Consider the following 22045-nt stretch of genomic DNA (forward strand, 5'->3'; position numbering starts at 1 on the left):
CCTAAGGCACTTGACTGCTAACCAGAAGGCTGGTGGTTCAAACCCACCAGCCACTCCTCAGAAGGAAAGTTGGGCAATCTACTTCTGTAGTGATACCGCCTCGGAAACCCAAGGAGGGGTCGCTGTGGGTCAGGTCCGACTCCACGGCAATGGTTGCATTTGTTGTTGCACACCTTGTAAACTGCTGGAGCTTGAGCTTGTGGAATAGGTTGATGGCGAGGAACTAACTACTCATGTTTAAAAGACTAAGGAGGGCTATCACAACTATACTGATGTAACTTATACCACTGTGCATGCTATTCAGACTGTGGAAGTGCCTGAGTCTGGATGGGTGCATTGTACAGTTGTTGTTACAACTTTAAGAAGCCCCTGTGGCGCAGTTGTTAAGCGGTCAGCTGCCAACTAAAAGGTTGGTGGTTTGAGCCCACCAGCTGCTGTGCAGGGGGACGATGTGATAGTCTACTTCCGTAATGATCTGCTTCTGGAAAGCCTTGGAAAGGCCGGGGGGGGGCAGTTCTGCTCTGTCCTGTAGGGTCGCTGTGATTTGGAATTTGGGTTTTATTACAACTGTGATTTTAAAAATCACATTTAAACCTTATTTATTGAATTTAACAGCTCTACTAACCTTGGTCTTTTTGTGAAAAATAATATATTAAAATATTTGTATTGTCTACTTTGTGAGAAATTATTAAATTTGAGTTCTTGGTTCTAAATCTGCTTTTGCCTGCTCACTATACTAACTTCCTGATTCTTCAGTGTCATAGCACTGACTTAAAATTTAACAAAAGTATGTATATTTCTTTTCCTCTTTTAAAATTGAATTGTTAAAGAACTATCAGTGCTGTGAACATTTAAGTAGATTTCAGCCAAAAATTGAATGGTGACACTACATCTCTAAGTTTAGTTTTCAGGGTAAGTACATTTTCTGTTGTTTATGTCTTAGGAAACTTTCCTCTAGAATACATGTTATAAATTTTTTAAAAAAAAGGAAAAGGAAAATCCCCTTCCCTATCATTCGCTATGAGTCAGGGCTAACTTGACAGCACATAACAACAACAACAACAACATCATTCAGTGTTAATTACTTTTAAAAGACGACATTAAACTTATCTCTTGGGAATTAGTTTGATTAGCTATACTAAAATACAGCGTTGATCTGTGCTCCTTATCCCTAGGAATCACGTATACACTGGAAAATTCATATAGATATATTTATAGCATCAGAAATGCCTAACTCTAAAACAATAAGCCATTTATGAAATAAGCTATAGTCATATAATGGTTGGAAAGAAGGCTCTGAGTGTTGCAAATAGTTCGTGCACTCAGTTACTAACCTAGAGGGTAGAGGGTCGGATCTACCCAGAGCACCTTAAAAAAGACCTGGTGGTCTGCTTCCCAACGGAGCACGGTTCTGCATGGAATTGACTTGACAGCATCTGGTCAATGACTGGAGCACTAGTCATTCATTTAAAATATTTTTAGCATAGTATTTCGTGACAGAAAAACGTTTGTATTACCAGGAAGGGGTTACAAAGCATAGGTAATACTTCTAAAAATCATGTAAATGTGTTTGCGGAGGCAAAGAATGGCACCAGCGGTTAACGGTGTTTATCTGGAGGGGTGACATCTTCGTGCCTTCGTTTTTCCAGTTCCAGTGGGTGTGTATTTTATTTTTCCTTTGTTCTTTGTAAGAGTTACTGATAGTTCCACATTCCCCAGTACATTACTCCCTGTCTGGGGGGGGGGGTTGTTCTCCTCACTGCCGAGGAACCTTTCTTGCTGCCTCCTGTTTTTCAGAGTTTCTCTTCACCACTAGTTCAGTCTTACACGTTTTTTCGCAGTTAGCATCTCCCCCCCCTCCCCCCGCTTTTTTGGTACCAATGAATTAATTAAAGTAATTGAGGGAAACAAGATGGGTAGGGGCAAGGCTTTTTGTTTTTGTTTTTTTAGTAAGGAATATTGTTGAAAAACAAAGTTTAGCCTTTTATGCCATATGTAAAACAGCATAGATTCTAGTAGAGATTTCAAATGAATAAATTGGCAGCCTTAGGTTTCCAAAACAAAAACCAAACTCACTGCCATGGAGTCAGAGCTTAATCATAGCAACCGCTTCTTGGGTTTCCCAGCTTTCCTTCCAAGGAGTGGCTGGTGATTTGAACCGCCAGCATTCTGGGTTAGCAGTCAAATGCCTTAGGCACTACGACACTGGAGCTTCCAGTTTAGGCTTAGCTTGGTAGTTACCTTCAACAAAGTATATATTATCTTGTATTTTCCATCAGATCAGTAAAATCTTGGTGTTGGGAAGGTCCTTACAGTGTGACCCCAAAACATTTTTCCTCACATACTTCTAAAATGGTTTTTAACTCTGTATTCCTTTGTGTATCTTTAAGTTGCCATCTAAGGTTTCCCCCTCATCCACCCACTTTGTTTAAATAGTTACAAAGAATAATTTCTGGCATCCTTTAATGTTGACATTAAAAAGAATAAAACTGTTACATTGGATGTTTATTTGTATCCACTGGAATCTAAAAGTTACAGTTATTTGATATCTATCATGGGCCTTTAAAAGTAAGCTCTTTCCCCAGTCAGATGTTTTATATTGATTCTTTTTTCCCCCCTCTCTCAATTTGTATTTCTAAATCACCTAACCCACAGGAAGTTTTACGCTTGAAAGTGATTTTTTACTTTTTTCTGTGACCTAAAAGGTCCAAGACATAAATTCTTCTGGATTGAGTTAAAATTATTAATCAAGAAAAACAAGAATACATATATTTATGAAAATTATTAAATTAAATGTATGATTTTATTAAGATCTAATGTAGTTGAGAGGAGCCCCGGTGGTGCAATAGTTAAACAGTTGGCTGCTAACCAAAAGGTAGGCAGTGTGAACTCCCCCAGGTGCTCCGGAAGAAAAGATGATATTTTTCCCTAAAGATTACAGCTGAGGCATCCTGTGGGGGCAGTTTTACTCTGACCTGTAGGGTCACCATGAGTCAGAATAACAGCATCCATGATCACAACCCCAATATGGTTGTATCGTCCACTCACCCAGTTAGTGTGTGTGTCTGGACAAATCATACTTACTGCTTAAATTACTTAAAACCAGTGTTTGGCATCAGTTCTGCTAGTTTGGGCTTTCATTTTATATAAATACAGGCACTGAGAAACATTTTCACATCAAGAAGTGGATGGAATGAAAGGAGTTTTGTTTAGGAGGGCCACTCAGCTTTTCTAGCTTCTTCACAGAGCACTGTGGGCAAAAATTATTTTCAATGCTCTTAACTTGATTTGCCCTCCTTTCAATTTTGTTGAAGGCAAATAATTGAGTATCACCTAACCAGGGAAAAGATTTGTTACCGTGCTCAGTTAGTTATTCAGTTTCTTAATACTTACATGTATGGTTTTGTTTGTTTGGCTTTATTTATATTTCTGTGCCTTGAGGCAGTCCACAGTAGCTTCAGAATGCGTATGAGATGGGACTTCCTGTTGTAAAATGGGAGAAAGGTAAATGAGAGGATGCCTATGTTCAGGACGGCACCTTGTCAGGCAGATCAGTTGTAAGAAAATGTACTTAAAGAGGTTGAAAATCTGGAAATAGATTATTACCTTAGTCTTACGTTATACTACTATTTAAGCTGTATGTATGTATTTTCAGTCAAAGATGATGATGAATCATATACATTACTTAATATTTTATGAAGCACCTCATTCTACTCTTATTTTACTTGTGAACCCATCAAGTAGTATGCCCCAAGTCACGGAGGTGGCAGGATGGGAACTAAACATTTCTTTCTACCTCCTGGTTGCTGGCACCTGATAAAGTGAAATTAGGTAACAAAGTACGGCCAGACTAAAAAGGGAACAGGAGAGGTGATGTTTTGTATTCTCTGAAACACTACTGCTTTTCTAAAACTACCAGTTTCCATAGACTTTTGACTTCTCTCCTGATGTAGAAATACCCTATATATGATTTCAGAGAGGGTCTTAAGAACTTTTTGAATACTTCGTGACAGAAGCTCTGTAGCTCTTAAGGCTGCCCACTAACTTTGCCTCTGAAGTCCCTGGGTGGTGCCAACGGTTAACATGCTCAGCTGCTAGGGAAAGGTTGGGAGTTTGAGTCCACTGAGAGGCACCTCTGGCCTCGCCATTGAAAAACCCTATAATTCTACTCTGATGTACGTGGGGTCACTGTGAGCTGAAATCAACTTAATGGCAACCGGTTAATTCAGTCTCCGGTTTATCGTGTGTGTGTGTGTGTGTGTGTGTGTGTGTTTAGTCTCTGTTGAGCAAGGCTTTTGAGAAATTATTGGTATGGGGTATTATATCAAAAATACATTGCAGAAGGGCATACTTTGTATGCTTTTCTGTAGCATGATAGGATTGGCTTAGGTAGCATTATATGGACCTCTATGGTTTTTATACCAGAGTAATACACTTAAAGAGTCTTTGAATTCAGTTGCCTTATCTGAGTAAAACTGGGTGAAACACATAGTTGGTAAGAACTCCTTTTTGTCATTCAGACCAAAATTATAATCTTGTCAGCCCAGTGAACTTCAGGTTCCTGCCAGTGGCTGAGTGGCAGACAATGTTACATGTTGTCTTTTTTAGGTATTTCTGATTTCTGAAATCTTAAAATAAATGAGTACTTATTGTTAAGAACTACTATAACTTTTTGACAGTGATGGAAAACTTCACTTTCTAGACTACTAGTGTGGAAACAAAGAGGTAGGTGCCATGAATCCCATTTTAACACACAGGAACTGAGGTTCATTTGGTTAAGAGTAGGATTTAAATCTAAGCTTGATAGCTCAAAACCTTCACGTTTTTCCCATCGTTGTCGGGGTCTCACAGAAAGGGTGTGAAAAGCCTCCACCCGAGAAACTATGATGAAATAGCTGTTTGACAAAGACATTGCCAGATTTGTTTACAATAAAATGACTACTTATTCTAGATAATTATTGTATAATTTTTGGCAAGCAGGTGCAAAATGACACTTAAGAATGCAATTGTTTCAAACTTGTAATTAGAGAAAACTTTAAGAGGAATTTAACTTGGGGGTTTTGACTAAAAAAAATCTTAGATGGCTTTCTCAATTTTTCTTAAAGGATGGATCTTCGGTTAAGGAAGTTGAAACCTACCACCAGACGCGTGCTTTAAGATCTTTGAGAAAAAATACACAGAATTCTTCAGATTCTAGTTTTGATAAGAATATGGAAATAATGGAGAAACATGCTAATGGCAGGCATTTCACAAGGTAATACAAGATGGTTGACTACTAAATCAAAATAGTTTTAAAGCAGTAACTGAGGATTTGCATTTAATTTTTAAGGTATATTCTTGACTAGTTATCAAGATCCCAAGGGTTTTAAATGCAATTTATTTGAAATGAAGTTGCCACAAGTGAAGGTTATAGATTTAAAACTTGTATGTACACAGTCTGATTTGTTTTTATTTTTATATTCAGAGGCAGTATTTGTGACAAGGTTGGTTGATACAGGATCAGTTCTCTTATGTACTTGAATATCCAGTTATGTGACTGTAACTTGCTTGTGGTGTGTGGCTCTGCTTTGAGTGGTACAAAGCCTTTGTTCCTGCAGTAATTCTTTTTCTGATTGCTTGCTATCAAATTTTTCATCAATTCTGAGTTATTTATCAGCTTCTTTGTCTTGGTATGCCCCAAAGCAGTCTTCACAAAGAAGGTAGAATGTGATTATTATTTTTTTCAACCAGTTTAATGTGTGTCTCTGAGATGCCTTATAAGTATTTTAATTTGCTTTCTCAGAACAGAGGTAGGTGCCATGAATCCCATTTTAACACACAAGGAATAGGTCATTTGGCTAAGTTCATGGAACTGAGATCCATTTGGTTAAGAGTAGGATTTAAATGTAAGTTAAATTTAATTAACTCAAAATCTTCACTTTTTTTTCCACCTTGATAGGGCTTTACAGAAGTGAAAGCCTCAATCAGAGAAAATTTGTTTGATGAAATACTTGTTACTATATCATTCTTTTTTGAAGAGATTATTGGTAATGAGGTGGAAGTTTAGACCTCTCCTACTCTTAGATAAAATTTTGATTCTTATTTTGTATAGCATGTTTTCCAGATAAGTGAAGGTAAGCCTGAGCTTTTTGTTCCGTTTATTTGTATTTATTTATTTATTTTTCAGTTATTTAATCACGCTTTTAAATTTTGCATCTCATTCATTCTTTATAGGCTCTAAGACACCAGCATTTGAAATATTAAACATGAAAAAACACTGATGGTTAAACTGTGACATGCCATCAATTGTAAGACATATCCCGATATCCGAGATTTTTAAATATGGGAGAAGTGTACAGCTTTATGAAATCAATGAAATCGCTTATAAGCTAGCCCAGTATTTCTGAAACTTGAAGTCTTTGTGTTTATTTCTGGGATCCATGAGTTCTATATGACAATTTTTAAATTACGTCTTATGATCTGAGAGGAAAAAAAACTTATTTTGGATTATCTAACTTACCACCTTATAGAGAAGTGTCATAAAATTTTAAGCCCTACATTTGTGCTTACAGTTGAATAGACATCAGATACTATTACTTTCATTATGTCAGGTTTGTGAGATAAGAACAGAACCTAACTTAATCATGGATGGAGCATACACTGCCAAAAGAAGGTCATGTGATGTGATGTCCTGGCATGCTGTTCAAATGAAGATTTGGAGCACTTCGAATAATAAAAAGTAGTGGATAAATTGAGTCATTGTGATACAATACCACATAGGCATGCCAAACTTAAAAGAGAAGCTGTTAGCAACCAGTTCCATACCCACATGGCAAATAGCTATTTTGTTTCATCACAGTCTCAAATTTGGCTAATATTTTTTATTATTGTTGATGGTGAGTCTATAGTGTTAATTGTTTAAAACTTAGAAATGGGTTTATATCTACTTTGATTTGTAAATACTTACACAAAGAATTTAATATTGGAAGTCCTCAAAGTTTTTACCTCTGAAAGGATTTATATATTCTTCAGATTTCTAAAATATTGTGCAGGGCTTTATGCTAGGAAAGTATTAAGGGAGTATATTAAAATAAGTACTTTTTCATCTAGATTTGAAGGTGAATGACTAGGTTTTTAACTTAGATTCCTTAAAACATTGAATAAAACACTGAATTCCTGTTTTCTTTAGTCATTATTTTTTAATAATAGCTTTACTGAGTTATAATTCACATACTGCAGCATTCAGTTTTGAAGTATACAATTCTGTAGTTTTAATATATTCATAATATTGTGCAACCAGCACCACTAATTACAGAACTTTTTCATCACCTATTTGCAGTCAGTTCCCATTCCATTCTACCCACAGCCCTGGCAGCCACTAGTCTTCTTTCCATGTCTATAAGTTTGCCTGTTCTCGGTATCTCATATAAATGGGATCATACAATGTGTCGTCTTTTGTGTCTGCCTTCTTTCACTTGGCATAAATGTTTTCAAGTTATAATATGTACCAGTACAGGCAGTCCCTGGGTTATGAACATCTTACTTATGTACAACCTATAGTTACAAACCAATCCCTTAGATAGCCTATTATATTAAAAATTTGGGTACATATGTTGGTTCATAATAACAAAAGGGTATTACTTTGCAATGTGCATCAAACATTATTACTATTATTACTGTATTATTATGTTAAAGGTGTTTTGGTGTATCTGAAAGTGTTTAATGTTTTTTATGCATAGAAAGGTACACTATATGCTGTTTGCTAAGACAACAATTGGACTAGTTGATGTTAGACACAAACAGTGTACGTAACTATTCTAACTTATGTACAAATTCAACTTAAAGACAGACTAGAATTCATTAGTAATCCAGGATTGTCTGCATTTCATTTCATTCCTTTTTATTACAAAATAATATTCTATTGTATAAATATACCACATTTTATTTATCCATGTGTTAGTTCATAGCCATTTGAGTTGTTTCCACTTTCTGGCTACTGTGAATACTCCTACTGTGAACATTGGTCGACATGTTTTTGTGTGGACCTGCTTTCATTTCTCTTGGGTATATACATACCTTGAAGTGGAATTATTGAGTCAAACGCTAGTTCTGTGTTTGTTTTGAAGAAATGCCAGACTGTTTTCCAAAGCAGCTGCACCATTTTACAATCCCACAACCAAGTATAACAGTTCCAGTTTCTCCATATCCTCACCACTATTTGTCCAAAATTGTCCCTTTTACTTAGGACATCTTGGTGTGTATGAAGGGAGCTCTGGTAGCAACTTGACTGCTAACCAGAAGGCTGGCGGTTCAAACCCACCAACCACTCTTCAGAAGGAAGATGGGGCAATCTACTTCCATAGTGATACTGCCTCGGAAACCCAAGGAGGGGTCGCTATGAGTCGGGTCCGACTTGATGGCACATAACAACAACAACAGTGTGTATGAAATAGCTCATTGTGGTTTTGACTTTGGTTTGCATTTCCCTGATGGCTAATAATGTTGAGCATCTTTTCATGTGCTTATTGGTCATTTGTCTTCTATGGAGAAGAATTCCTATCTTCTTAAACAAAAAAATGTGTCTCTTTTTTCAAATCATCATTACAAATGCTGTTGATTGTTTTACTTTACAGTGAGAGCATCAGGCTCTGTTTGTACGTGGCTTATGTAAAATGGCCTGCAGTGTTTTTGAGTTCTGCTTTGTGTAGTTGTCCTGATTCTTAATCTGGCTGGCCCTTTCATTGCTGTCATTTTGCCTTGCTGTGGTAATCTCTTTACTTCCTGCTTTCTGATTTTTTTTCTGTCTGTTTTTAACCTATTTGGGGCTCAGAAATCTAGATAACATTGATTGTTAGAATTATTAAAAAAAAATAAAAAGTACATAAAGTAACAATGTATATGAACTGTTGAATGGAAAGGAAAACTAACTTGCTCTGTAAACTTTCACTCAAATCACAAACCAAACCAAATCATAAAGTAACTGCCTTGAGGCCAGGATCTATCTTTCTTTGATCCTGGGGTTCTTAAACTAGGGTCCTGTGATTGTAGATCGTCTTCAGGAAGGGCATGAAGCCATGGAAGGAGTGTTTAAACTTCTGTGTGTATGTAATTTTCTAGGGGATGAAAGATCTGTATCTTTCATCAGATTCACAAGGCCTGGCAAACTTCTAGCTGTGTCTATTTTTGTAAATAAAGACATTGGAACACAGCCATGGCCACTCATTTTGCTTCTGACTGCTTTCATGCTACAATGGCAGAGTTGAGTAGCTGTGTGACTCACAAGCTAAAATATTTACTACCTAGCCCTCGAAGAAAGTTTATCAACCTATGTAAAGATAAAGCATCCTCTTTCCCCACCTAGCAAAAAAAGAAAGAAAAACAGTGCTTTCAAATATTGTGTGTCTAGGACCTAATAAGGCCTCATTTATTAAAGGTGTAGACTGAGATAGTGTGAAGGGGTTCCTCTATAAGAAAAGTCTGTGAGCCTCTGAACAAACTAGACTATGACCTATAGGTGAGTCACTCTAAGGCTTTTTTTTGTTTGTTTTTGGTTCTTCCTGTGTTCCAAGACAGATAAGGGATTATGATTTATATTGCTGTGAGAATATACAAATCCACTGTTTGGATTTTTCTTTTTACAGTGTAATATTTGAAATTCCACATGTATAAACCAGCTGACTTGCAAATAGCTTAATATATAGGTTGATTAACAGATGCAGCCTATCCAGATACAGAAAATTAAGTTCCTAAAAATAAGTTAAGGAGATGTACAGTTTTGTTTCCTTGGTGGATTTTTGAAAAAAGATGAGGGGAGGATACCTTTTTTTTTTTTTTAAAGCCTTGGAAAGTGTTCTTTCCAGTTCAGTGGATTCTGCCTGCCAGTTTGTAGGGAAGATACCAGATTTACAAATAGGACCATTTCCACACGTCATAAAGATTGTGATGATAATATTGATAATATTACATGTTATACAAAGATTATAGCCAGCAAATGTTCTTTGAAGGCAATTAACATGACACTAAGGGGCATTAGTTCTATTTATACTTATAAATTCCTTGAATGTAAGAGACCACTATATACCTATGGGGTAAAACACATTGCCTTTTTGTTCAGTGTTTAGTTGAATTATATTTATAGTAAGTAGACATTTCATTTCTTGTTTCAAGTAAGATTCTTTGATTTGATTGATTCTGTGTAGCTAAGAGTTAATGCATGTATCCTCGAATTTCACAGCAAGGTTCTTAGACTTTAGTCACAACTGATAAACGTGTTCTCAAGCCATTTTTTCAGTTGTTTAAATCTTAGTGTATATCACTATGGAATATAGAATTTAAGGCCATGTCAATTATTTTGACCTATTTCATGTATTTTTTCCATGTAGGCAGTTGGCCAAACAGCAGGCTGATAAAAAAAAAGGAGAGTGCAAAGAAGGTAAGGAATGTTAAAGGCATTTCCCATTTTTCAGGGACATAATTAATATTTTTACAAGTTTCTTGAGATACACATAACAAGCTGTGCAAATTTGAAGAATGTAATCTGTTAGGTTTTGTCGTGAGGATATGCCCATGAAGCTGCCACCACAATAAAACCCATGACCCTAAAAGTTTCTTCATGCCCCTTTGTCATCTCTGCCATTTACCTCTTCTCCCTACTCCCAGCCCCAAGATTCCAGAGTAACCATCAATCTACTTTCTGTCGTTTTAAATTAGTTTTCATATTTTAGAGTTTTATATAAATGTTTTATATATACAGTATGCTTTTTTTGGTCTGGTTTCTTTCATTCAGCATAATTATTGTTGTTTTTTGTTCTGAATAGTGTTCCATTATATGGATATACGACAGTTTGTTTATCCATTCAACTTTTGATGGACAATTGGGTTATTTCCAGTTTTTGGCTATTAGAAGTAAAGCTGCTTTGAACATTTGTGTACGAGTTTTTATAGTACATGTATTTCCTTTTCTCTTGAAAGTTGAAAAGAAGCTGTGATGGTACAGTGGTTAGGGCACTTTGCTGCTAACCAGAAGGTTGGTGGTTCAAACCCACCAGCCATTCTGTAGTAGAAAGGTGAGGCAGTATACTTCTGTAAAGATTTACAGCTTTGGAAACTCTGTGGGCAGTTCTACTCTGTCCCATAGCATCACTGAGAGTCAGAATTGACTTGATGGCGGTAGGTTTGGTTTTAGTTTAAGAGTTGAATGACTGGATCATATGATAAGTGTGTTCCGTAATTTTATTTTTGTTTTATAATGTTGTTGAGAAAGATAAGTTTAAGGTACTATGATTTTGTTACATGAGTGGCTTTTCAGCTGTTTGTTTCAGAATTATTGTAAATACTATTGTTTCAAGTCGTTCCATTTATTTTTATGAACACATCTATGAAGATAAAGTAATCCCAGTTACTCGGTCATTGAGAACTAGAAACATCATTCAAACTACAGAGCGCTTATGTAAAGAAAACGGTGATGTTGAAGTTCGCCGCAGTTGTAGGATTAGAAGTCGATACAGTGCTGTGAACCAGTCCGTTTTGTTTGACAAACTTATAACCAAGTAAGTCACAATTCCTTAGATCAAAATGATTTATTTGACAAAAAAAAATTGGGGGGGAGAAGCATCATGAATTTCTATTAGTCTGAACATTTAATGCATCCGTTTGTGTGAAATATAAAGAAGAATGAAAAATAGAGTCCTTTGTAATAATTCTGTATGTTTAAATTTTTTTGAAAAAATGTTAATATATATCTACACTTACATATATATACAAGTAAATCATTGCTTATGGAGGTATTTAAAATCCCAGCACGCAAAGATTAAATTGGACAAAATATTTTTAAAATTTACTAGTCTTATCATTTTAGCTTATGTTCTTATCAATTTTTTAAAGCACTGCTGAAGCTGTACTTCAAAAAATGGATGACATGAAGAAGATGCGCAGACAGCGAATGAGAGAACTTGCGGACTTGGGAGTGTTTAATGAAGCTGAAGAAGTAAATGTATTCTTCCATTGGGGGGGTGACTTAACCTCTAGTTTGATGTTTTTCTATAGTACCTATCCGTTTTTTTGCTAAATTTGTCACATGTTTGCTTAGCATTTATTTGATCATTAACTTTTACTACTGGAGTTGTAGTTTGTATTTATAAATATTTTTATTTTAAGCAAATTGGCAGGTCCTACTGAATTTTTTAACAAATGTACTAAGTGTTAATGGCTCTTATTTAAACATTTTTAGGGGAATCTTAACATGTACACAAGAGGAAAACAAAAACGTATCCAAAGAACTGATGAAGAAACAACTGATAATCAAGAAGGCAGTGTAGGTTAGTGTTTTTTTGTTGTTGTTGCTGTTCCATCTCCTGGGTTTGAATGTCATCAATTTTTATTTAATAGGAAATAGTCTTATTCAGAAGCTGTGATTTTTATGGTAGTTGGTCAGAGCTGAAGGAATTGGTCATAACTAAAAAGAAAAAAGTTGGAGAAAGAGAAGAACTTAAAAGGATATTATGTTTTGTCTGGGCAAGTACCTAAAATCAACAATTCTAAAGTAAATAAAATTGGTTGGTTTGTATAATACACACACAGACAACACATCATATATCTCCATGCCTATTTTGCTCAGAAGGTGAATAAAGTTAAGTTTTGTTCTTCAACTTAAGGCTTATTATCATGAACTGTAAGAACTTTGCATGAATGAAACCAAATTTTCTAAAATGCATTTCTGATGTTTGGTGAGGATATTTTACTATTATCATAAGTAGATTATTTGAGTTATGCTGCATATAACTCAGTTATGTCCAGAGAGAGGATGAAATGTCAAATTTAAGTTTAAAAGGCAAAAGCTAAGTGAGGAGATGGCAACATTAGATAACATGTTATATAAACTTGGAAACTTAATAAGCAATATTAATTAAATTAAGAGCAATCTCAGTTTGGTAATTCTTGGCAGTAACCTTTAATCTTCTTTCTGTAATTATTTCCCCCTACACACTTGTTTTTATTCTAAAATTTTTATTTCACTTTTTAAAATCTTCATTTAATAGTGCCAAAGAGTTATAGATTCTTTCTATGATAGTAAGGCAGACTTCTTCCCCAACCAGCTTCTCTGTGTTAAAAATGGTTAACATTTTGGTGAATATCCTTTTGGAAGTAAGTATTTCTTAATTGTAGAATCTTCTGAAGAGGGAGAAGACCAAGAAGATGAAGATGATGGTGAAGATGATGGTGAAGATGAAGATGATGGTGAAGATGATGAAGATGACGAAGAGGAAGATGATGGAGAAGAAGATAATCAGAAACGATACTATCTAAGGCAGAGAAAAGCTACTGTTTACTACCAGGCTCCGTTGGAAAGTAAGTGCTGTATGCGTTTTTGTCTGGGAGATATAATTATTTTATTACCTTTATCTTCACTGTTCTTCCTCTAATCTTTTCATTTTTTTCTGTATTTTTCATGTTAGGGTGTTGCTGGATACTCATGGCTATTGTCTTTTCTTGTCTTTTCTTAATCTATCCTAAATTTGCAAGAAATCATTTCTTTCAAAGAAAGTTAAATGGTAGTCTTGACCAAAGTAAATAATTAGGCTATTTTGAAATTTTAAATGTTTTCCATTAATTATTTTAAATTCCATAACTTTCTATTTTAATCTGTTTTGTCCATTTGTATAGATAGAACCGCTCTTTGGATTTATGTTAACGTTGTACCTCAGTACTTAGGAGCAACTACATTTAGGGCTGATAATCACTTATTGCACACCAGTACTAGCACAATGGTTCTTTATGGCCAGTGTGTGTTTTGGTTGGTTAGTATCTGTGCTGTACATATTTTCAACAGCAACTCTGCAGTTGTGCAGATTTAAAATGTGAACAGTGAAATATTCTATAGTAGATATTTACTAGTATTTTTGTGGAAGGTGGCACCTTTGTAAGTATTCAGGTGAAGAATAAAATATCTTGATATATATTTGTATGTCATGTGGATTTAATTATTTTTGTAGAACCTCGTCATCAGAGAAAACCCAACATATTTTACAGTGGCTCAGCTTCTCCTGCGAGACCAAGATATCGATTGTCTTCTGCGGGACCAAGAAGTCCTTATTGTAAACGAATGAACAGGTTTGGTTCTGAGATAGTGATTGATTTGTGATATAAATGAAGCTATGTTACAGTAGAATTCTAGAGTTTGAGAATTGGGTGTAGAGGATAGAAGAATAGAGTCTTACAGTGGAGAGAATTTAACTCTGCCTATAGAGCTCTACTCCCTACTGCTACTGAATTGTAGCTTTTGCTTCCACCGATGGGAAGTGTTAGTAACTACCAGGGTAAAATAGTTTTTTTTTTTTTTATTAGGATTTGGGTGAAGATTTACAGAGTAAATTCACTTTTCATACAGCAGTTCACATATACTTTGTCTCATGTCATTGACCAAAATTTACAATGCAGCAGCTCCCCTCCCACTTCCTCCCCATAGTTACCTCCTCCCAGTGTCCATCCCTTCATACTCTTCTGCACCCTGAGAGGCCCATTGTCTGCCAACCCTGTATATGATCTTGGATACACTCTCCATTTAGACATACATAATTGTTTAGCTTGTTCAGGGTAAAATAGTTTATCCCACTGTTACACACTCTTCATAGTAGAACTACCATTTATTCAGTGTTTATTGTATTCCTGGTTCTGTGTTAAGCATTTTACATAGACTGTTTCACTTAATGGTCACAGTAAGTTAGAGTGTAAGTTTAGTATTGTCTTCTCATACTTCATAAACATTTCCTACCATGTCAAACATTCTAAGTTACATAGCTGGTCATCTCTTTCTGGATCTATTTTCGTAGGCAACATTCATTATCTTTGACTATTCAGATTGTTCACATGTTTCTTTTCCTTCTACATCCCAATAGTCTGTGCTTATCTGTCAAATTTAAGCCCAAAGAAGTAATTCCTCTTGTTACTTCCTCCATCTCCCTGGTAATGAAACTGTCAGAGGAATATTAGAACCGTCAGAGGAGTAATAGCACTGTGGTGTTCATGAATGACAGACCTTGTTGGTGAAGACCGAAAAAGAGAGAGAAAAAATGACATTGGTGTGGGAAGTGGTACTTTTTCCCTCCCATCACTAATTTATTTGCCCAGAATTAGACTGAAGTCTTGTAAGACACCAGCTACTGAATAGCTCTTGGAAGTCATAGAAGAAGCAAAGTATCCAGTTGTGTTTTGATTTGAAGTGTTGACAGATTCATCTCATCTTTAAAAAAAAAATATATGAAAACTGTTTGCATCCCTAGTGTATTATAACTATACTTTAATGTTAAATTTTATTTTCAAAATGTCAAAACTGGAAGTGTACATTCTAGATTTCTTCTTATTTCATCATCTCTTCGGAAGACCTAGAAGGGTAAAGGATAAGAAGAAAAACCCAACCTGTCAGCCCAAGATAAATTGACTGGAAAGGAGGCCACGGTGTTGGTATTGTTCATAGGCCCCTTAGAATGTGACTAGAGACTAATACGTTGGTAGTGAAGTTAATGGTTTTCAGAAAAGGAGAGTTAAGTTAGTGCTCTCTGAAATCCCTACCACCACCAAACATAGGGCCCAAGGCAGCCATCTGGTTGCTTGATTCAAAAGACAGGGCCTCAATTTGACATAGCAGAAGTGACAGGCTTATGGTTACTTTGAGATTTAAGTTTTTCTTCCATCATTAGTGGATTTATCCTTCTGAAAGTAGCATGCCTCCATAGCTATCATCTACCATGTATCTTGGAGAGGGTAAGGTTTTTTTGCCTTGTGGCTGATCATGAGTTCCCATATTTGGGTCATAGTCTAATTTCTTTTCTTATGAAAGTGTCTTCCATTGTTGCATAGCTCCTTAGTTGTAGTATTGTTTTCCCCTCCAATCATTTAACAGATGTTTTAAGTACGCTATGTGCCAAGCACTATAACTAAGCTAGGATGCCTGTTCTTGGACTTCATAATTCTAACACATTGAATTGAAGTCAGAACTAAGGGTTCATGCTGTCTCTTGAGTTACATTATTTGACTTGCTGATCTTCTTGGTGTTAGTTTTGATAGGCTTTAAACTTGTGCTGTGTTATTGTTGTTGTTAAGCTTTATTGAGATATAATTCACATACACTCTTTGTATTTAAAGGGTACAACTCAACAGCTTTTCATATATTCAGAGTTGTGTAGCCATCACCACAATCAATTTCAGAACATTTTCATTATTCTTTTAGAACAGTACTCTTTCATTGTGACCCTTGACCCCTCCATCTTCCCAGCTCTAAGCAACCACTGATCTCCTTTGAATCTGTGTATTGGCCTATTCTGGATATTGCATGTGAATGGAATTTTCTGTGAGTGATTTCTTTCACTTACAGTGTTTTCAAGGTCCATCCATGTTGTGACATGTACCAGTACAGGCTGTCCCTGGGCCCACACTCATACTTGCCTTTTAATATTATATAAATTGGCCCTCACTTTGACATGATTGAACCAACCCCTACTTGCAACAAATTCTTCATGACAGTCACTTTCACTTGCTGCACGAGCAGCTTTTAAAATCACTGGAAAGGCTTTGCGCCTTTTCTTGCACTAAACCAAACAAACCAAACCCACTGCAATTAAATCAATTCCACCTCATTATGACTTTAGGTAGAACTGCCCCATGGGGTTTCTAAGGCTATGAATCTTTATGGAAACAGATTGCCATATCTTTCTCCCACAGAGCAGCTGGTAGGTTTTCTGCCTGACCCTTTGGTTAGCAGCCAAGTGCTTTAACTGCTGCACTACAAAGGCTCACTTTCTTTCACTAAATCTGAAAACAAAACCCACTGTCACCAAGTCGATTCTGACTTATATGACCCTGTAGAACAGTAGAAGTGCCCCACAGAGTTTCCAAGACTGTGTATCTTTACAGAAGCAGACTGCCTCATCTTTTTCCCATGGAGTACATTGTGGGTTCAAGCCGCTGACCTGTTTGGTTAGCAGCTGAATGCCTTAACCATTGTGCCACCAAAGCTCCTTTCTTGCACTAAATTGAGAACCATATGCACCTGTTCCAACTTACCTACAAATTCAACTTAAATACACACTTAGGATTGGATCTCATTTGTAACCCAGGAACTACCTATACTTCATTCCCTTCTATTTTCAAGCAAGATTCTGTTTTATTTATCCATTTATCAGTTGATGGACATTTGAGTGGTTTTTACTTTGGGCTGTTATGAATAGTGCTGCTGTTAACATTCATGTACAAGTTTTTATGTTGCATACATTTTGTTCTCTCTTGGGTGTATACCCAGGAGAGGAGGTGCTGGGTCTAGTGGGAAGTGTTTAACATTTTGAGTAACTGGTAGACCGCTTTCCATTGTGACTACTGCACCACTTTATATTCTCACCAGCAAAGTATGAGGGTTCCAATATCTCCATATCCTCACCAACTCTTGTTATGATCTAACTTTTTTATTATGGCCCTTTGTTTTTCAAAAAACTTTCTTGACAAGGTGTTCTGAACATCTCATATCCCTTCTGATAACCTTAATGGTAGTCATTTTGCTTTGCGTTTTACTTTTTTTCAGTGAGATCAGCTTTTATTAATAGTTCATTACTACTTGAACTACTTAGACATACATGGAATCAAAGCACGTGTCCAAAAATCATTTGAACATTGCCCTTAGTGCCCATGGCACATGATTAAGAAGACTTGCAGCCCCAATGCAGGATCTTACAAGATTTTGAAATGCTGCTTTCAGGCAAGATTCTCTCTTCCTGATGTTTGCTAACCTCTAGTAATCTGTGGTTTATTCTTTAGCTTCAGTTTGCAGTTTCCAGAACAGCTTAGCCCTTTGGATAGCGAGGTAGCATAATAGTTCAGTTGCTTCATCAATATTCCAAAACAGTTATCCGTCTTTTCATGTGTCTGCTTGCCAAGGAGCTCAGACTGGTAACCAGAAAGTGATTAGATTCAAAGAGCTGATCCAGTGCTTGTCCAGGCAAAGTTTTTCATTGGTTTTTTAGAAAAATGACTAGATAAATGAGTGGATGTAGATTTAGAATCTTTTAAACATTGTAATAATGGCCTTCCTACAGTGTAGTTGTTAAGAGCCTGGACCTGTGACTAGAATTGCGTAGCTTTAGAGCTCAGTTCTGCTGTTTCTTCATGACTTTGCAAGTTACTTCTCTGTGCTTCAGTTTCTTGATCTGTAGAATGAGGATGACAATAGTACCTGACTGATGTGAGAATTAGATAAGTTGATACATCTAAACAGTGCCTGGCACACATATTTGCTATTGTAGATGGCACAATAGTTAAGCACTCAACTGCTAACTGAAAGGTTGGTCGTTTGAACCTACCTGCTGCTCCATGGGAGAAAGATATGACAGTCTGCTTATATAAAGGATTACAGCCTTGGAACACGTTAGTGGGCCAATTCTACTCTGTCCCGTGGAGTTGCTAGCTGTTGGTCATAAATCATTCAATGGCAGTGGGTTTGGTTTTGGGGTTAACTACACTTTGATGTTTTAAAAAGGAAATCTTTACTTGGCAAATCAAACATTAGAAACCTAATGTCACATCAAAGATTTTATTGTAGTTTACTTATAACTTTATTGGTTTGTGAAATAAACAACTGGAAATCACAAATGAAATGTATAAAATGTAGATTCTTGGGATAGACACACAACTATTAGAGTGGAATAGGTTAGACAACAGATCACTATGTGGAACCCCTTATTTAACTTGTAAGCCACTCTGGCTTCGACTATAGAATGAGCCTGCAAATAGGTACTTGTACAGAGTTTTAATTAGAATTAAATGACGTAATATGCCAAGTACCTGGTACAGGAAATACACTCTATATTAGTTCTTTTTGTTAATTGCAAAGCTAGTCTTCCTTCAATTATGTAAATACATAAAGGTGTTAGAACTTATTGTAATAGTAATGTTACATAAGCTAGTTTTTCATATAAAATTGCAAGCTTGTGCAGATATTTTTAGATTTAAGCTGATCACAATGGTCTGGGTATGTTTGAGTAGGTGGGCAGAGGATTGTTTTATCATTTATTTCCTGTATTTGCACAACTTCTTATCCAAAACTCTTAGGACCATCTGTGTTTCAGAATTCAGGTTGTTAGGATTTACAGTGATAACACGCTGCATATAGAGTACATAACACTACTAGTATCTCCAGAGTTGTGTAGGGCACATAGTCAAACACATCAATAATTCTTTAGCAAAACATGAATTATCATGGTAACTAGGAAAAATGGCAACTGTAAATTGCCTTCTGCAGTTTCAGGTCATGTTTTGCTATTGAGTGATGGAAAACACTTTTTTCCAGAGTTTTTAGACATAGGATTCTGGATCTAAATTATGAACATAATGCATTATGAGCCTTTTATATTTTTGGAAACGCCTACTTAACATGACTGCACTCTGGCTCAGCAGAAGCTCTGGACGTTGAGCCAAAGGAATGATTAAAGGTTTTTCTGGCCCTAGTCCTCCTCCTTCCCCCCATGTGGATCTTTTGCTACTGTCCAAAGGTACAAGTGATTTTAAAATTTTTTGTTTGGCTTTTGGCATCTAATTTCATACTACCAGCCAGCCTAAGAACTTGATAGTATTTTTATCCCTTTTGTGAGAAAACTGAGGCTCATTAGGGGTTGGATATGGGAAGCTGATTCACATTTATACAACTGCTTAAGTGACTAAGGAGTCATTTGCAGGGATCCAGGTGAGGGGAGGGAACCCAGGCCATGCCCCACAAACAGCAAGGCAGGAAAGTGGGAGAAACGACAGAAAAAGGCCAGGAGGACTGGGACAGAGTGAGGAGTGAGCCACAGGGGTCCGGGTAAGGGGAGGTTGGAGAAGTTACCCATAGCTAAGGGAGACAAACTTGTCTGTTTGTCCTGCTGTGGTGATGTGTTGCTGTGAGTCTTAAGGCTGTGCCACCGGTGTTTCAAACCCAGCGGGGTACACATGGTGCACAAGTATCAGCAGGGCTTGCAGACTGAGACAGAGTAGGAAGAAGGAAGAGACCATCCACTTCTCAAAGAATTGGGCAGGGAAAACCTTATGAATAGCAGAGAAACACTGTCTGATACATTACTGCACAACTTTATGAATAGTCCGGAAATACTGTCCAATAGAGGAGGAGGATGAGTCACTTAGGTTAGAAGACTCTCAAAATAGGACTGGGAAAGAGCTTCATAATCAGAGTAAAAGCAGCCTTACTCATATGGATAAGGTAAAGCTTTCGAGACCTCCATTTGCTGACGTGGCACCACTCATATTGAGGGAAATAGCTGCAAGAATCCATTAATAATTGGAACATGGAATGTATGAAGTATGACTCTAGGAAAACTGGAAGTTGTCAAAAATAAAATGGAATGCGTAAAGAGTGACATCCTCGGCATTAGTGAGCTGAAATGGACTGGTTTTGGCTATTTTGAATCAGACAACTATATGATCTACTATGCCGGGAATGACAAATTGAAGAGGAGTGGCATGGCATTCATCATCACAAAGGATATTTCAAGATCTGTCCTGAAGTACAATGCTGTCAGTGATAGGAGAATATCCATATGCCTACAAGGAAGACCTGTTAATACTACTATTATTCAAATTTATGCACCAACCACCAAAGCAAAAGATGAGGAAATTGAAAATTTTTATCAACTTCTGCAGTCTGAAATTGACCAAACATGCAATCAAGATGTGTTAATTATCACTGGTGACTAGAATGCAAAAGTTGGAAACAAAGAAGAATCACTGGTGGTTGGAAAATTTGGCCTTGGTGACAGAATTAATGCTGGAAATCACATGGTAGAATTTTGCAAGACCAACAACTCATTCATTGCAAATACCTTTCTTCAACAACACAAACGGTGGCTCTACACGTGGACTTCACCATATGGAACACACAGGAATCAGACTGCCTACATCTGTGGCAAGAGGCGATGGAAAAGCTCAATATCTTCAGCCAAAATCAGGCCAGGAGCTAATTGTGGAAGAGACCATCAACTGCTCATATGCAAGTTCAACTTGAAGTTAAAGACAATTAAAACAAGTCCACAAGAGCCAAAATATGATCTTGAATATATTCCTCCTGAATTTAGAGACCATCTAAAGAATAGATTTGATGCATTGAACACCAAAGACCAAAAATCAGAAGAATTGTGGGGTGACATCAAGAACATCATCCATGAAGAAAGCAAGAGGTCACTAAAAAGACAAGAAAAGAAGACCGAAGTGGATGAAAGAAGAGACTCTGAAACTTAACCCTTGAGCAGAGAGTAGCTAAAGCAAATGGAAGAAATGATAAAAGAGCTGCACTGAAGATTTCAAAGAGCATCTTGAGAAGACAAAGCCAATTACTATAATGAAATGTGCAAAGAGCTAGAGTTAGAAAACCAAAAGGGAAGAACATGCTTGGCATTTCTCAAGCTGAAAGAACTGAGGAAAAAATTTAAGCCTTGAGTTGCAATGTTGAAAAATTCTATAGGCAAAATATTGAATGATGCAGGAAATATCAAAAGAAAATGGAAAGAATACACAGAGTCACTGTACCAAAAAGAACTGGTTAATCTTCATCCATTTCAGGAGGTAGCATATGATCTAGAACCAATGGTATTGATTAAAGGAGGAAGTTGAAGATGCAGTGAAGGAATTGGCGAAGAACAAGGCTCCTGGAATTGACAAAATACCCATCGAGATATTTCAACAAACGGATGCCCCACTGGAGGCACTCACTTGGTTATGCCAAGAGATTTGGAAGACAGCTAGCTGGCCAACTGTCTAGACGAGATCCATATTTGTACCCATTCCAAGGAAAGGTGATCCCACAGAATGTGGAAATTATCAACAACATCATTAATATGGCATGCAAGTAAGATCTTACTGAAGATAATTCAAAAATGGTTGCAGTAGTATATTGACAGAGAACTTCCAGAGGTGCAAGCTGGATTCAGAAGAGAACGTGGAACAAGGGATATCATAGCTGCTGTCAGATGGATCTTGGCTCAAGGCAAAGAATACCAGAAAGATGTTTACTTGTGTTTTATTGACTATGCAAAAG

The 22045-nt window shown here is 36.6% G+C and overlaps 1 protein-coding gene across 1 annotated transcript in view; it reads left to right on the top strand.

Moving 5' to 3' along the window:
* ATAD2 (ATPase family AAA domain containing 2) overlaps nucleotides 1–22045 on the top strand; it is a 65487-nt gene that overhangs the window by 8484 nt on the left and 34958 nt on the right. Inside the window, exons 2-8 of the mRNA XM_007943429.1 lie at nucleotides 5106–5254; nucleotides 10362–10411; nucleotides 11363–11528; nucleotides 11863–11965; nucleotides 12209–12296; nucleotides 13144–13326; nucleotides 13971–14088. Of these exons, the coding sequence (XP_007941620.1) occupies nucleotides 5106–5254; nucleotides 10362–10411; nucleotides 11363–11528; nucleotides 11863–11965; nucleotides 12209–12296; nucleotides 13144–13326; nucleotides 13971–14088 (857 nt within the window). The remainder of the gene's footprint in view (nucleotides 1–5105; nucleotides 5255–10361; nucleotides 10412–11362; nucleotides 11529–11862; nucleotides 11966–12208; nucleotides 12297–13143; nucleotides 13327–13970; nucleotides 14089–22045) is intronic.

This window comes from Orycteropus afer, unplaced genomic scaffold (assembly GCF_000298275.1).
Source record: "Orycteropus afer afer isolate SDZICR_OR568_19922 unplaced genomic scaffold, OryAfe1.0 scaffold00106, whole genome shotgun sequence".
NCBI classification, from domain to species: Eukaryota; Metazoa; Chordata; class Mammalia; order Tubulidentata; family Orycteropodidae; genus Orycteropus; species Orycteropus afer.